At 35.4% G+C, this 18,012-nt stretch overlaps 1 protein-coding gene across 1 annotated transcript; it reads right to left on the bottom strand.

Annotated features, from left to right (window-relative positions):
- Window positions 1-266: 266 nt before the first annotated feature.
- Window positions 267-16,039, bottom strand: prodhb (proline dehydrogenase (oxidase) 1b). The gene is made up of 14 exons (XM_028034261.1): window positions 15,455-16,039; window positions 13,297-13,502; window positions 11,125-11,159; window positions 10,887-11,036; window positions 10,650-10,714; window positions 10,434-10,544; window positions 8,578-8,651; window positions 8,306-8,387; window positions 7,283-7,375; window positions 6,170-6,316; window positions 5,816-5,991; window positions 5,145-5,243; window positions 4,896-4,984; window positions 267-3,100 (listed from the first exon to the last, which is right to left on the bottom strand). Exons 1-14 carry the CDS (start codon window positions 15,818-15,820, stop codon window positions 2,910-2,912), a joined length of 1,884 nt encoding a protein of 627 aa, XP_027890062.1. The 5' UTR covers window positions 15,821-16,039; the 3' UTR covers window positions 267-2,909.
- Between the last annotated feature and the right edge of the window lie 1,973 nt (window positions 16,040-18,012).

Here is an 18,012-nt window from a genome sequence, read left to right as displayed (position 1 = left end):
GGAGAGAAATAAAGCTTTGGCATTATTCCCCCACTGTGGATATGATTGCGGCTTTTAAACCGAATGTGGATGGTTTCCTGTAATCTCTTAGTTCGCTGTCAACAGATAAAAATACATGACACTCCACAGCGGCTCAAAGCTACTATATTTGTTACTGTCAGTTCGTGTACTGGCACACAATCCCTGATTATGGCTCAAACAGCAGCTGGGATGCAGCAACGAGCCAATCCATCTATTTCATAAAAAAAAAACCAAAGGTTGAGACGTTTCCCTGAAAAATAATGCTTTTTTATTTAGATGAGCAGCGCTTTGGAAGACACCAAACTTTCACCTTTTAAAATAACAAAGACTCACCTAAACAATCATACTGAGAAAAGTCAGCATTACACCAGTCATATTTTCCTATGCTGACTTACTGCCTGACTGTGTCCTTCAATGCTGTCTTGGTTAATAATATGTTAAGTGGATGGTAGGTTTAGCTGATTTGGAAGCTGTGCAAAATTCTTCGATTTGTAATCTGTGAAGCAAACCCAAAAACGTCCAGGAAAACCAGTGAGAAGGGATTCTGTTGGCAAATGTATACCCAGAAGGTGTTCCTAAAATCAAAGGCATCTTGATTCTTAATTAAACCAATAGAACAGAGCAACAGTGACAGCTCTGCGGTGCTCTGCCGCAGTAAAACTCACCAGCCGCTAACATTTCTTTTGAGTAATGATTAATGCATCCAATTTCTGTGATCTGCACTGAGTGAAGTATCAGGGGTAATTAAATGATGATGGTCTACAGAGCACAGACTCCTCGCACAAAATGACAAGGCCATAATTACTATGAAGCTTAGTTTCCCCCTGACATAAATATGAACTGTGTATCAATAACTGAGGAAAACGTATTTCCTGGTGAAACCTAAAGTGTGAAAATGACCCTTTACTGTACTAATTTTGTAAAAAGAAAATGTGAAAATGCTCTATTGCTCCTTTAGTGTTTTACACTGCCTTGCATAGTCTTTGAACTTTTCCACTTGTGTCACATTACAACCACAAAATGTTATGTGCATTTGAAATGTATGTCTGTGAAGAGGGAAGAAAAAGAGACAAAATAATCTGAAAGGTATTTGTGTTCAAGTCTCTTTACTCTGATAGCCATAAATAAAATCCAGTCCAACCTTCAAAAGGTTTCTGCAGGGTTACACAAACTCTTACATTTATTAAGATACATTTAATGTCTTAAAACGTCTTAGATATACAGCCCACAAGTCATGACTGTCCAACTGAACAACTTGGGAGAAGCTTAATTGAAATACAGTACAGGTGGGGGAATCGGTTGAAAGTACCGCTATACGCTGAATATGTGGAAGAAGTTGCTTTGATCAGTTCAGACCAAATCTGAACTTTTTGCCCGACAAGCAAAATGCTCTGTGTAATTGGAAAGCTAGAATTATTATGCTGTGGGAATGGCCGAGATGGGAGAGCAGGTCAAATGATGGAAATGAATGCAGGTAAGTTCTGGAAGTAAACATGTTCCAGGCTGCAAAAGACTGAAGACTAAGGGAGAGGTTCCATAAGTACGACAGCGCAGGACATACAGCAACATCAAAGCATATTCATGACCTACATCCTCTTGAGTACACTTGAAAATTGTTGTTCACATACTGTCTATATACTGTGCAATTTGACAGTATGTCTGTGAAGACATACAGTCTGAAACATTTGTCAAAGAAAAATAAAAAAAAAAATTGAAGTCTTTAGATCTACAAAGCTGGTAGAGATGAAACCCAAACGAACTGCAATTGAAACAGCAGTGAAAGATGAGTGTACAAAGTATTGATTCTAAGGAACTTAATATAAATGCCCACAAAAATTTTGAAAACTACATATGCTTTTCCCTTCTACTTCACAATAATGTGGTAATGATAACTGGTTTAAATCAAATCCATTGAAATTTGTGTTTGTAAGGTGACACAATGTAAGAGTTCCAGGTTTGTGTTTATTTGTAAGACGCTCCATTTGTTTACTGAACGATTTTGGATTGCTACAAAGTTATATCAGAAAAAAAAGATTTCCTTTCAATATATTTATACCAGTGTAATTTATCAAAACCCACTGATGAGGAAAAGGCAACTTTGTGTGAAAATAAAAAAAAAACAACTCAGGTTTGTAGATCCTAGTATAAAAGGTTAACCAATATAACATTTTTACTTGCAACACCTCACCGATAGAATCCATCAAGCACAAAAATAGAAACCTTGACATTTTTAAATTGCAAATTATAAAGAGATGAGGGATATAATATGTTTTAAGGTTTCTCAATGATTCAGGAACAAGTCTTGTTTTCAAACTGGCGACACACTTTCAGACACAAAGACACAGTACAGGGATGCCTTCACTGGCAGTGCGTGGCTGGAATAGAATGGATAAAAAATAAAACGGAAAATGTGTCCTTTGCTGCAATTTAAATCCAGTCTGTTATTTTTATTATTACCTATCCTCTCCAAGATAAATGGAGTAATAACGAAGGATGCCCACCCTAGTGTTGTTGACATTTTAGGGAGTCCTTTTGGAGCAGTAAAGATGCCCATTTGATGGATGGCAGAGCTCTACAGACAGCACAATGACAAAAATGAGGAACGCTGTTAGTTGTTGTGGCAGATAAAAAAAGAAATAGGGATCTGTAACAGGACTTGGATGGGTTGAAGGTGGGTGAAAATAATAAAGCCCCATGCACTTCATCTGCAAAAAAAAAAGGAAAAACTACAGAACATAATAAAACAGGACATGCACAGGGAGAGAGTTGGAGCAGACAGCTGCAGCAGTAGCCATCAAGCTAGAGAGAAAGTTTGATAGCGGCTGCTGCTAAAAAAAAATCCCTCAAGGAGCTGACAAACTCTCCTCTCGGTTTCTGCTTCTGTGTTTTCAGTACACTGGTCTGTAGAGAAGCTCCCCAGAGACAAGTCGACGTTTCAACTCCTTCCACAGCAGCTCTCTCTCTTTTTGGGCACCCTTCATGAAGCCTTGGTTCTCCTGTGCCCGTCGGGACAAGTAGGGCATCACCTCACTCACCGGCCCGTAGGGGACGTACTTGTAGACAGGAAAACCTGCCTGGCCTGAGATAAGACAAAGAAAACAAGGTATTCTATCATTAAAAGAAATAATTTTGTTATACCTTTCCTTGTAGACCTATTACTAGTTTCAAGGAGAACCAATGTTTTTGAAAGCTAATCAATCAACGTTTGCTCACAAAAGATTAAGTAAAAACCTAAGAGTTCAAAAAATAATCGGTTCTAATCTCACTTTAATCTCAGAAAAAAAAAAAATGAGAAGACAAAAATAAAAATACATAATGTTCCGAGTAAGTGAGATAATTGGTCAGTTTGCCAACATCCACTATGATAAAATGAAAGTCATTTTTATTTGGACAGTTAAGCCGCTCTCAGAAAAAACAGTTTCTTGTGTATTACCAAATATAGACTTTACTGCATCTTTAAAAAAAAAAAAAGAGGATTAACAACAATCTTAAACCAGTGTGTCTGTCTTTGACTGACATCATTAAGTCTTAAGAGATGAGGTCATTTCGACCCCTCTTTTTAGTCTGTGCAGTCCAGTGGGGTCGCGCTGACCCTGTGACCCTGTCTTTAAAAATGATTTTTTTTGTGTGTGTGTATTTATGGGAACTCACAGTCTGACTATCCTATTTCCTGACAGTAACATTTGCCATATTAAGTGTCATAATAAGTGTCACTCTAAGACTCAATCAAAACAAGCATCTTCAAAATAATCATGCTCCTTTTGTTTTCTTGAACAAAAAACTGTTGGCCAGGTTAGAAAAATTTATTATTTTGAGAATCTAGCTTATTATTTCTACATAGCAGCTCTAATAAATTAATTATGGGTCAATTTTGACTAAATCATAAAATCTAACTGGCCAACTAAACTGGGAAGAAAAGCAAAGCAACAGTCTTTGTAGATGAAAAGTCAATATTAGAAAGTATTCTTCACTTTAATTATATATGTTTTGTCAGTCAATAATTACAAGAATTGTATTTTTGCTTTAGGTTATTAAACCACGAGAATCTCACAGCCCATGGCTATTTCCACAGAACAGGACATGTTATGTTAGATTGACCCAAAAGGACATTTTACAAATGGACTCTTGTTGTTGCTCAGCTGCACTGACTTTGAAGTTGTCAGGTTATCTGCTAAGCATAACTATGATTTTCTTGGTGTTTACCTTTCAGATAAATGTTTTATCAGAATCATCCATCAAACTAAACACGTTGCAGCAAAACAAAGTTTTGACAAAAGCCTCCTGGCTAACAGTTTTCCTAAAAGACAATATCATAGAAATACATAAGTTTTGACTTTCTGAGTGACTGACAAATAATAAAAATCTCATCTCATCTCTAATATAGTTTGGAAGGTAGTGACTCCAGTATGACTGCACCTTCTCTCTCTCTTTAGAAAGCAACAAAAAGAATTGGTGTGTCTCTGTTTACATCCACAACAGTTCATTTCATCCTGAGCCCCATGTTGACAGACAGCTGTCTTTCACCACTGTGTCTGTCTTTGACTGACAAATAAAGTGGTGAGAACAACAGTGATACTTCGTTAAGACAGGTGGTCAATACTGAGTTGTCTCAGTTCATATGTCACCTTGCAGGCTGGAGGCCGGCTTTGACATGTGAAATGTTTGTCGGTGTAACCCGTAAGGTTCCTGAGAGTAGCTTGAAGGCCTCATGGGACGCAGCTGAGAGCTGCAGGGGGGAGGACAGATAATGCACATCCTGCAGAGGCTGGACTGAAACTCTCAAATCATTGTTACGTAAGGCAGGAAGGATTGTTGCCTTGTCCCTGTGTGACTGTGGAGGAGAGTGGGCAGGGTGCTTTCTGTGTTTTCCTCACCCAGTGGGAAGCTGATCTGATCACACATGCCCAGTAGTTGACCGAAGAACACCTTGTTCTCTGCTGGTAAGAGACCGAGCTCATTCATTCTGAATGATTGAGACAAACAAATAACATTAGCTCAGTTTCTGAGACACATGCGGTCGAGAGAAATATATATATATATATATATATATATATATATATATATATATATATTTATATATATTATTACTTTAAATAGTGCATTGGCGAGAAATCTAATCTTACCTTTTTAGGGTGTATTTTATTGTGTCCTCATTATGAGAGGCAACCATAACATTGGCCTTTCTGTTAAGAGCAATCTCGTCCAGCACATAGTGCAAACACCTTTCCAAAGGACAAATGAAAATAAACAGAGGTTGGTTGTAATATTTTCTTTAAACATCGTAGATATGGTCACAATTAGGGTTGCACAATACAAGGAAAAAGTGAAATTGTATTAGTTTTGTCTTTTATTGTAAGTTCAATAGCCATTGAAATTAAGCTATTTTTTCCTCACTCTCCTGGTTCTTTTCCATCATCACAAGGCCCTACCGATGACTTGAGCCTCTGCATGTTATCCACTAACATCTACACCAGGTGTGGGCACAAAAGGTAGGGGGAGTCTAACTAGATGGGAAATTATTGTATCTTACTCAAAAGCAGAGTTTAAATGCAAGGCACTAAAAATATAATAGCTTCTTATATATCGTATCCAAGCTCTCCAAGTCAATGTTTGGGATTAGATATGTTTTATTGATTTAGTGATTAGTTTTGGGACCCAAAGAAAAATTGCTTGCTACCATAGTCAGCTAGCTTTTTATGAAAATAGAAAATGTGAACTTAGTTTTTATATTCAGTTCCAAAGTATCAGATTTAGTCAGATTATAATAAATGAAGAAACAAGCCATGGTTCAAACCTGTGGTACATTGTGCTAGTAGACTCATAGTTGGGGTTTATAGGGTCTTCATATCGGAACTCCTCCGCTCTCTCTCGCTCCTGATACATGTATGCTCCACGTACCAGCTTAGCGGCAAAACACCAACCCTCCCTTCTGGACAGTTCTACATCCACAGTTACATTTTTGTATGCTTCCTGCAAAATAAAAAGAGAAGAGCAAGTGAGATTTTATTTATGTTCTCATTCGTCTTTACCTCTAGAGCTCTACATCTAATATTTTAGCTGTTTAAACATAAAATTCTTTAAAGTTATTGTACTGCTACAATTCTCAGGTAATTTATAAGTTTAATTGTTTGGTTTTGTTGGTTCTAACCTTTAGGTAGCACTGGTAGGTGTTGAAAATAACAGGCTTCTCCCTGTTGTAGATCTTCTGTGAATCCAGTGTAAGTTTACTGATGGCTGGCTGGAAATAGGTTTGCTCTGCATCCACCATTAAGCGAACATCGTTTTCTAAGGCACACTGTGAAACAATATTTTTAATTAAAATTACTTAATGATGTACCAGTCAAGATTTTTTTTTTCTAGAATTAATCATATTTAACATTTTGACTGTTAAATACAATGGGTAATGCACATTTCTCTGATACAAAATTCCACACCTTTCTAGACTCCGTCCATATTTTGTTATTACAAAGACCGAAAAAAAATCACTATGAATTTACTCCAAATACCGACAGCGATGTAAGTTTGAATACAAAGTCTAAAAAACATAACTGAATGGAGAAAGATGGATGGAAGGACAGGAGACAGAAAAACTAATGGATGGACAGCATATAAATAAAGGGATTGATGGTTGGTGATGGATGGACAAAGAAATGAAAGGACAAATGGATTGATGAATTCGTGGGTGGATGGAAGGATGGATACAGCTGGATGCCGTATTTAGACTACCAATTCCCATTTCTGGACATATATTTATAAACAAATTTCATACTTTTTCATACTCCGTAGGAACCTTTATACAGCACTTTTCAAGTTTTATTAATTACATTATGAATGGAATTCTCTAACTTGAACAAAAAAACACACAGATTTGCACAATGACAGCTTTAAGAGTGAATATAAGGTGATTATACAAGAACTAAAGTAAGTTGTTTTCAGAGCTGCTTAACTAATGTGTATTCATTGGTCCATACAGTAACATATATTGTGTTTTATATATATATACAGTACAGACCAAAGGTTTGGACACACAGTTGTGTCCAAACTTTTGGTCTGTACTGTATATATATATATATATATATATATATATATATATATATATATATATATATATATATATAGACATTGCAAGCAGAAACATTGTAAGAAAAGGCACAAAAAAGTTGTATATATTGATATTGGTCAAAAATGTCAACTTTGCTAAAACTGTGTTCATAGCTAATCCATAATAAACATTTAGAGCTTCCATGTGATTTCTGATTACCTTGGCCAATACATCAAGGCGCTCCAATGTCCTCTTTAGCTGATTCTCATCCTCTATGGTGAAGTTTTTCAGCAGAGGCTCCAGTTTATCCAGCTATAGAAACAACAAGCACAGACTAACCTACGGACCAAAACATATCTAAAAGGTAAGGTAAGATAAGGTACTTTTTACCTTACCTTACCTTTGTGTATATCTGAGCTCTATGTAGCTCAGGTAGACATAGAGCTACTACTAAAACACAGTGGTAGCTCTATTTAAATAATTTAAATGTATTTTCAAATTCTAGGAGTTTTATAAATATAAAAATATAAAAGGTTCAGTTTGATCAAATAAATAAATAAGTCTTCCAGTAAATTCTTTTCATCCTTTGTCACTTTTTATGTAATGTTTTAATTTTACATATTGTCACATTAAATTACTGCCTCATATAGGAAATATTTAACCTCAATTAACTTTAACTGGTTTTAAAAAAACGAAAACTATGTACTTAGCTTCTAAAGAGCCAAATTCTTTATTAGGGTGTTAAGTAGTTTTTTTATTTTTTTGATAATACCACTTTTGATGAGAATGCTATTAAAAATTTCTAAATGAGATTAGTTGATTGTCTAGTGGAATACTGCATATAATAAAATAAAGAAAAAAGTAAAATAAAAGTCAGAGAGCTTAACCTTTAAAATATGGTGTATTGATGGTTTTCATAGAATTTCAAGTCCATAGTTGTTAAATAAATTAACTGCAGCAAGTTGTTTTCAGAGCTTCAAAATTATAATTGCATCACTTCATTTCTTTTTTGCAAATTTTAAGTACATTCTTTAAGTACATTCTTTCATTTGGATTATAACTAAATCCAAATGCTAGCAGCAACAGGTCTAAAAATATTCATCAGGTGCTAATGAAAACCAACATTTTAACTGTAACTTATGCTTATCAAGTTTGCAAGAGAAGAATTAATTCGACCCTAAATCTAATGCATAAAATTGTATTTGAATTGTGTTATGCTTCAAAGAATTATGCTCTTCTCACTTTTACATTTGGAGCTAAAAGCAGGTCTGATGTGTTCACTCTGTCATCTAGTAAACTGTTCCAATCAAGGATGTCAATGCATCTGTTGGGGATAAAAATGGAAGAATATTACATAATTGCACTAAATTATGATAAAAGTTTGCAACAATGTGATGCAAACATTGTGCATAATTTCTCATTAGCGTCAATAATCTAACAAAACACACCTCATGTAAAGACAAAGTAGATTGTCTGTATACAATGGACATGTGGTATTATGTGTTTGTGCCTACCCTGCTGAGTCTCCTTTCTTTCTAGTAAACCAGCCATGGAAGTCACCTTTTGCACCCAGTTTGATGATCAGTTCCTGTAATCACAAAAACAGCTACATTTCTAGGGCCTTCTCAATAAATCTGCGTGCAGGATACTTAATAAAATTGTGACTCTGCAAAATTCATAAATGTGCTGAGCATCAGAAGGACATAATAAGAAAATGTAGTAGACATGCACATCCTCCCCTTATAAATCACAGTGCTTGTGGAAATGAGCACACTTGGATTAGGCTTTATATCCAATTAATGATCAATGCAAAGCGGCTCAAGAATGCTAATGAGAAATAATGTGCCTGCAGATTTCTGACTGCACAGAGAAGCTGAGAGGAAGACCAAAAAATGTATTTCATGTGCTAACAGGCAAGTATTTGCCATATGTCAAAAGCTATTTAATTCTGATTCTTGTGTTCATGTTGTTTCCTAGCAGTAGCTAATAGGAGTATTTATTTGTGGAAAAAGTCTAAAAGTAAATAAATGATACTTAAACTTGCAGAACCCTAGATAGTCATATCTTGTACAGATGTATGTTCAACAACTAACATAACTTACTTATTCACTTTAGCTTAATTGGATTAAACAGAACTCAAAGACAATATGCATGCTATGCTTTGACTGCTTCTGTTTTTTGTCGTTGTGTTGACAGTAAGGTTTGACCACGTAAGAATCAATAAAATGTCTAACTTAGCTTTATTAAGCTCAAGCTTTGGCTTAACTTAGATCAGCTTTAGTCAGTTGACCTTAACTTTGCTAAGCCTGATTTATCTTTTGGTAAAGGAACTGTTCCTTTTACCTTATTTCTACCATTTATCTTTGTTTAAGATAATTTTCTTACTTTAGATTATATTATCCTAACATAGTTTATGTCAGGTTGCCTTAGTTAGTTTTCTGAGTTTTCTTAGTTCACAATTCAGATAAGATTAAAACTTAACTTTTCTAATGTCTGACTTTTTAACTTAGTTTGGTTTAAACAAGCTTCCCTTCAACCTTAATTTACTTTACCTTATCTTACCTTTACTTGGTTTACTTTGAGTAGGATAAAGTTATTGTAGCATATTGCCTGTCATTGTTCAGTGAAATTGAGTTTAAAATAATTTATCTTCTCTTATCTGATCAAATTTTCAGATTTTTAACTTGTCTTAGTTTAGCCTAATTTATCCTACCTTAGTTTATCCTACAATAAACCTTAGTTTGATTTATTGTACATTAATTTATCTTATTCTTACATGTCCTGTTTTATTTGTATTTTCTTACTGTCTAGCTCATTGTCTTACGTTTTTATCTCCTAACAAAAAATTCCAATGTAAACAGCATCTCACTAAGGTGAGCAAGAATCTAGGTTTTGGTCTTTAGATTATAGTAATAGTCTGTACTTGTATAGTGCCTCACAAAGTCCCCAAAGTGCTTTACATTACATCCACTGGTTCACCCCTTCATGCACACCCCCACATGCTGATGGTGGCTATTGATTGAAAAGAGGATCTGCATACTCAGCAAGAAAAGACAAGACCAACTTTAACATGTAGACAAGCTGCACATCAGTTCGCCAACTTATCTCCTCACTGTTAGAATTGCAAATTTTCTCAGTGTCCTTAATGTTCAAACACGAGTCAATCTGAATACAGGTGCAGACTCCACTTCCGAGCATCTTTCAAGCCCCATTATTTTAGGCATGTAGTATAAGGTTGAAAAATAAGCTCCTGCATTACAACATGTAGTAATATCTTGTTGCTGCCTATGTGGTGTTTGTGAGAGATAAATTTACCCATATGAGATTGAATTAAAAGATCTCTGGACTCAAAGAAGAAGAAAAAACTCACCTGCAACTGTGTCAGCTCCAGCCTCTGCTCCAAGGACTCCATGCCATCCTGCTGTGATGACAGGAACGTGAAAAATCGCTGCCATTTCACGAGGACCTCTGAGAACCGGAGCTTATCGAAACAAAGAGAAGAAAAGATCTTATTCTTCTTCTCTCCTGCTGCTATTCCTCGAGCTAGATTGTCAAACTGAGCTTTACATTATCATTTACAGCTTACCAGAAGCTGGGGTCGTCCAAGTGCAGTCATTTTGATTGCAGAAAAGCCATCCATAGAACTCCCACCTATGGATAGGAATCTGTCTGATTATGATGTAAAGACATTTGCTGTAACAATTTAGAAAGAAGTAAATAAGCATATTGCATAACTATTGGGGTCCTATTTAAATTTATGACTTCAATAAAATGCATGAAACCAGCTTATTTTCAAAATGTGTCACTTATTTAGTTTACCTACCAGATGCTTTGATACACTTCATAAAGGTCTCCATATGCTGGTCACATTTGGCCTCATCAGCATAGAAATATGTGCAGGTTCCGATCACTTCTCTCTGACTGTCACCTAATTGCTCGCCTGCTTCGTAGTTTTTCTCTCTGTAGCCCTCGCCTGGGGATGAAAACAAATTTGCATGCCTATTTCTTCTAATTGCGTCATGTGCTGTGTACACAAATGAGAACAAAACAAGGCAGCTTACCTATGCTCCCTTTCCCTCCAGCGGAAACGCTTGAGCTGAAATAGGCGTGTTGAGAAAAGGCAGTTAATTTGCTCAGGATTGGGGCAACATTAGAAAAGCAAGTTGCATCAGACTTTGCGAATTGACATTTCTTTGTGAACATTTTTGGTCTTGTGGCATGCCGTAGAGTGTCATTGTGTTTGATGACCTTAAACGCTGTATGCTGAAACATCCTTGATGTTTGATGCTGACTCCCTCATGGGGCCTTGAAGCGTCACTTTTCACTTGACCTATTTCCCCTTCTCATCATAAGGTATCAGATGTAAACAAACATCTGACTTAACAGAGAGCAAGTCACTCATCAGAAATTCAGAAGAGCTGATGGGAGTTGTGTCCTTTTACCACTGCAACATTTTGACAGAATGAAGCAGTTGAAAATTGGATCACGCTGCAATACAATTCATATAGAACTAAAAACATTTTTAAAAAACTAATTTTAAGTAATATTTTAGTTTGTAAGCTCAGTTCCCTAAATTTTGAATTGTTTGCACTGTAAAAGCACAGCATCTTTGGATCTTTGGTCTAGTTCTTAGTGCAAATATTTTAGTACACTTGAAATAAGACAAAACTAACTTACAGTTAACTTTTCAGCCAAACAGGAGCTTGTTTTAAGTAAATAATTTCTTAATTCTGATGAAAAAGAACTAGTTGCATTAGAAGATTATTTCATTTACAACAAGACATTTTCCCATGTTATGGGAACAGACATCAGTTTCATAAAATTAACTAATATTCATTAGTATTAGTTAGTACTAAGTAATACTAACAATAAGATATAAGTACCCACTCAGACTTATTATGAGTGAGTAATGACTTCTAGCATTAAAACCAAGATTAGATTTGTTGTTTTATCACTTACAAAACATAAGACTTTAAATATTTGCTTAAATAATCTATATTAGGCAATAGAAAAACAGGGATTCTTTTAACACTGACAAAACAACCTGGGGATTACTGTAGGCATCTCCCTCTTAAAAGTAATCCAGTGTTTGTTTCTCTTCCTTATAGTCTGGCTTTTCCAGCTCACTGGGGAGCTTGTCAGATGGAGTTGGTGCAATTTTGTCCCCTGGTCTAAAAATGAGCAACTGTCAAACTTAAATGTTTCAGGTCATAAAATAAATTTTAATATCAGACAAAAAATAAATAGTAAATACAAAATGCAAAATCTAAATAATGAACTCTATCAAAACTAGCCTTGTTCTACGTAAAAATATAACTGAATTAACTAATTACCCACATTTGTTTTTGTATTTAGTTTGTATTCAGCTCTAGAACATTTAACTGTGATAAAAACATCAAAACAAAATCTGTAAGAGCCATGTACTTTTTCTCAACACTGTAAAATAGAATAAGTAGGTCATAATGAAGGCAATGACATTCGACAAAACATAAAAAAACTAAGGTACTTCTTTGTGCCACGATTTGACACAGTAGTCAGCTGTCACTCTACATCAACCTAGAATTATGCTGCCTGAAAACCTTACACTTCATTCACCGTTTTTGACCTTTTAAAAATCTGAGATGTCATACAAGATATACAGGGTCTTTGTACTTAGTACAGTACACTGAATAAATCTGACAAGTTGATTTTTCTATTTTGCTTCTAAGAAATTCTCATCAAAATGTTCCCTCTTATTCACTCAACTGACTCAAGTAACTGTGAAGAAGGCCAAACTGTCTATATTTAAACTTGGTCTGTGAAAATGTTCTAATTATTCCACATATGCATCAACGCCCAGAGCTGAGAGTGAAGTAACATTGCTGCTGTCTAGAGATAGTGGTTGCACAAGGATTTTACTGTCATCCTAGTTTACATCAGGAGGCAGATCAGATAGCTGCTGCCTTGTGCTGTCCATGTGACCGGATGCCAGGCAAGTGACAAAATACTGCCAATCTAAATAGGTGCCAAAAAAATCACAGTTTTTATCTTAATCTTATTTTTTTCACAATTCTTCATCTAATTTTTCCAATTTAGATGAATAGTTGCAAATTATAAAATGTATGTAATTTGTCATATATTTGATAAAAGTTGATGGAAATAACATCTAAAACACAAATTCAGAGAAATGGTTATTCATGTTTTATGTAGTATCAGTTCTAATGTAAAATAAAAAGCAACAAATGTTATATTACCTCTCTTTCTGAGTTTCCTCCTTCTGGCTGATGTCCTCCTCGACACTGTAGTCCAGAACAGAGCCAACGCCAAAAGCCTGGTTCTTCTGGATCAGAGGTTTAATGGATATGTGATCCTCCCCAGCAACAAACTGGCCATAGAAGGTCATCTTCATGAGCTGATCAAAAAGCTTCTGGCCTAGAATTTTCTTACCAAGATCCATTATCTAGGCAAAAAAGAGAAAACATTGCTATAGTCTTGGAGTATGAGAGACAATGACAGTGTGGCTCTTCATTTGTGTCACAATAGTACTGAATCTACATGTAGATGACTCATAGCACCCAATGACAAACAATTACTTGACATGTTTTAAATGTACCTAACAATGTAAAAACATAAAAGCAGCAAGTTATTGCTAAATAGATAGTTAAGAAAACAAGTAAATAAAATTAAACATAGTAAATTATTGTGAAGGTTAGGATTGTGCATGATACCTGCATGCAAAAAAGTGTACAAAGATTACCACTGCAATGCAGCAGGTGTGCTTTTATCCTGATGTTTAAATATTATAAACGTAAACTACCAAAAACTGGCAGTTTGGCCTTAATGAGGTTTTAATAGTACGAAAATTTAAATGAAAAATAAACTAAGATGTGTATCTATGTGTTTGTTTTTATTGGGTATATTTAATTTAACATGAATAGAGACTTTAAAAGGTACAATCTCTGTACTGCGACCCTGTCATTGAACTTAGTTTTGTGGTGTCAGAGGTATTGTTTAACTGTGGTTTTGAAATACATATTATATTGCTAGTTATTGGTGATTTTAGATAATGCCTAAAAATTAAGATTGGCCATAATATATTCTCCTGATATACTGGAGAATCAGAGCATCCAATGTCAATAGTGCAAATAACTTCTTGAACTTCAATACTTATCAGCTAATTACACAAGTACAATAAATTCAAGCTCTCTATGTCAGAAACAAATGTGCAGATGATTTTTGTTTTATGAAGCAGAAAATCTTTTAGGAAGCTATTAGAAAGGTCAGTTCATAAAGTCATACAAAACTGCAAATTTTTGTATGACTTTTGTTTGTTGCTAAAACAGCAGATCAAGTTAATACTAATTTTCTATAAACAATATTTCCTAAATAAAAGCAGATTAAATTTTGCCAGTAGCTGCATAAACTGTCATATCTGAGGTGTGTTTAAAATGCAATAAAGGATTAATCTTTTATAGATAACAACTTTGTGACATTTAATGCAAATTATGTTTTTCTATCATTGAGCAGACGTAATTTTATTTAGTCGGTCTTTTGTACTGATTTAGCACTTAGGTCATTTTTTTATTTCACACATCTAATAAGATTTATAATGAAACAGGCTAAATTGAAATTGCACAAGATGATATTCTTAGCAAAAGTCAGACAAGTAAGAGTGAAGATGAAGACAGCCTAAGAATGATTTGATACAGCTCTCTGATGTGTAAAATGTAGATGGATGTGCATCTGTTAGGCAGACAAAGCAGCTTTGTCACAACATTAAATAATTAGTGGATAAGAAAAGTGTGTTTATGTCTGAACATATACGAGATTAAATCCAACTACACATTTATTATCGCAAATTTATCATCTGCCACATGTAAAGTAACATTGTACATGTGAACAGAAATATTGGTCCATAGAAAACCTCTCAGCTACTTTACTTTATAAATAGTGTCTAGCTTGCATTATGCAACAGGTTGCAAAGAGCTTGACGTGCAAAGGCAGGTTGTAATTTGAGACATGGGTGTGCTGCAGGATGTTTGGTTGGTTAGCAATCAGGGACAACACAATAGTCTGTAATGTATTGTGGTTTCAGTTTATGGTTTACAAATTTGAAAATTGGTAAAGATACTAATTGTTTTTAAACAGCTATAAATATTTGGGTAAAGGTTATCAGCTCTGACTAATAAATCATATCTAGCCCACTGTGACGAGGTATTGCCTGCAGAGGTAACAGTAGGATCGCGTGTGCCTTGCTTTTAAGTTTATCGCCATTCTTCTAACCTGTTGCTATAGTGTTGTAAATACTGCTTACAACATCATAGTATTAATTTAAATCGTTCTGAACCCACAAAACTACATCACCAGAAATATTCCAATTCCTATTTGTTAGTTTGCTACTGTCTGCATTACCTCTTCATTCTTATCAACCAGGAAGTCATAGGAACAAAGTTTGAAAACCACCAAACTTCTGAGTAGCTCTAATGAGTCTTTGCTCCTATAAGCTTCCTGGCTTTGCTCAAAGTCTACGGAGATCTCGTTAGCGGCGGAGGAAGAGTTGGTGCGGTCTCTCCCTGCTCCCCCACTCCTCCCAGGAGACTGCAGTCGGGCAGAGGCAAGCTGTGCTCCGCTCCGGTTTCTGCCATGGTCCGTCTTCTCCGGCCGGGTCGTCGAGCTGGAGGTAAAGGTGGATCGCAGTCTTCGGTTGGATAATAACCGCTTCAAGATAATCTCTGCGTTTACCCACATGGGGGCTGGCACGGTTTTGAGACAAAACATCCGGCAATGATAACGTAGAGAAGAAAGAATTGTCAAAGTCAGCACACCATCTTCTTAGCTTGGCACGCGACAGTGTAAATAAACAGGACGTGCCTGTCAAAGGAATCACCTGATTGGTGGAAAGAGGGTGTGACGATCTCCACACCCAAAAACTATGCATCTGATCCAGCTTCTCAGAAAAGTATTCAATGAGTGAACTCCTCTTGCAGAGACTTTCATCGCATGGCCAGGTGTGGTTCTAGAGGCAGTTTTAACTGGTTCTGCAAAATAACTGAATAGCTTTCCCACCACCTTAAAGCTAAGTAGCCTTTTCACAGCACTGCAAAATGCAACTGTATCTGAATTCATGCGTTCCAGATTTATTTTTTCTTTCACATTTCACAGGTTGAATCTTTTATCATCCATTCTCTTTGACCGTCCAGCTCATTCTGAGGTATCCCAGGAATTATCCAGAGAGATTTTAATAATTCCAGGAAGTTCTAGAACTATACTAGCGTCTCCTTTCAGTGGGATGAGCTCTGACAGAAAAGAACCTCAGGTTTTTCTGCACGACTCACAGAAGGAATTCACATCTATATAACTTATCTCAGCTTATTCCTGTTATTGTGGAGTAGCAGCAGCTGTACTCTGAATTTTCCTCAGATCAATGTACTCCTCAGCCCTCTCTAAGGCTGAGCCAGGCTGCTCTATGAAGCTCTTTCATCTGCTTTTATTCAGAATTCTTTTAGTGATGGTCCACCTCTTATTGTCATAGGTTTGGCCTGGAATGTGAACATACTGGAAAGTGGAGAGCTTTTCTTTTCTACTTAGCTTTTGGTACTGTGGACTAGGAACAGCATCTTCATTACTGAAAATGCATCATTTAAAGTCTGTGTGATATTTAAAAATATATGTATTGTTTCATAGAACCCTTTGTGTTTTTGCTATTTTTTGTGGAACTTTCATGAAAATAGTAATAGCATATCTTTCGCATCTGTTTCAAATAATGGCAGAGAGCAATGAAACACATTTGCTCATTTGTATTGATTTGTCAGAATGTTGAGGTCCTAATTTCACTTGAGCATGTCCTTTTGGCTCAAACATATACTGCCACTCCACTTTACTTTAGAGTGAAATAATTCCACTATAGTACATTTTGTACTGGGTATGATTACTGAAAACTTTGATGTTGAACACATTTAACTATTAAGCTGAAATTGTGGTGGCATTTAAATGTTTTTCTTTCTTTCTTTTTTTTTTTACTTTGGTTGCTGATAATTCCCCTAATTGGACTATAAGACAAAATATTTTCTTTAGCCTTAAAATGTCTGATCTCAAAAATAACAAGTGAAAAATAAAAGAAACCATTATGCCATTCTGATAATTGTGGATATGGGTTTTGTTTTTTATTTGGTTTGTTTTTCTGATCATTTTGTTTATTTATGTTGGAAACGTCTTGCTGTATTCAGTTCTTTTCTCTGCATTCATTATTTGTTAGATCTCTGCTCTTTTTGAGACAGTCAGTCTCTGCGTTTGGGTCCTTTACTAACCACAAACATGACAAATGCAGTCATAATCAGAGCACATCCAGACCCACTCATTATATATAAGAAGGGTCAGTAAGTAACTCAATACATGTCATATGGTGACCACATGCAAGTTTAATTATCCCATAATGATTTCAGCCTACATCCTTTGAGTATTGGTGAAATTGTGCATCTAAAAGTTGCAGGAAAGTTGTGCAACTTGGGCACAACTATCCACATTGGATACATTTATATATGTGTTCTGATAATAGTCATTTGCCAAAATATCAACATTTAAGCAAGTATTAAAATCTTTTAACTGTCATGAGGAAACCAGTGTCCTTGTGGACCCATTGAATTATATTTAAGTGTTTTGTTGGTGACAGTTAAGGGGTTAAACATATGTTTTATTAAGTCTACATTTCTGGATTACATTTTGTCATGTTAACCCAGCAAAATCTGATATGTTTAACAAGGATTTTATGTCATAAGCAAACATTCCAAAGTGCGTGTTTGTTTTTTCTTTTTTTTACAAATAAAACTAAGAAAGGTTTGCCTAGCATTTGTATTTAGACATCTTTACTCTAAAATTAGCATTCAGAGTCCACATGTGTGCATTTTAATCTCAGTATAAATTCTGATATTCTATGAAGAACTCAAGTTTGTTACAGAACGTTATTGAACAAA

Source organism: Xiphophorus couchianus, chromosome 12 (genome assembly GCF_001444195.1).
Source record: "Xiphophorus couchianus chromosome 12, X_couchianus-1.0, whole genome shotgun sequence".
Taxonomy (NCBI): domain Eukaryota; kingdom Metazoa; phylum Chordata; class Actinopteri; order Cyprinodontiformes; family Poeciliidae; genus Xiphophorus; species Xiphophorus couchianus.
Note: the sequence above shows the minus strand (reverse complement) of the source record. Positions and strands in the feature narration are given on the sequence as shown.

Excerpts from the sequence above, each read along its gene's own strand:
- prodhb (XM_028034261.1), bottom strand. The coding sequence starts at position 15,820 with ATGTTTTGTCTCAAAACCGTGCCAGCCCCCATGTGGGTAAACGCAGAG. Across the intron at positions 10,545-10,649 it reads TTGGACGACCCCAGCTTCTG|CTCCGGTTCTCAGAGGTCCT; the intron begins GTAAGCTGTAAA and ends TGTTTCGATAAG. Across the intron at positions 8,388-8,577 it reads AAGAAAGGAGACTCAGCAGG|ATGCATTGACATCCTTGATT; the intron begins GTAGGCACAAAC and ends TATCCCCAACAG.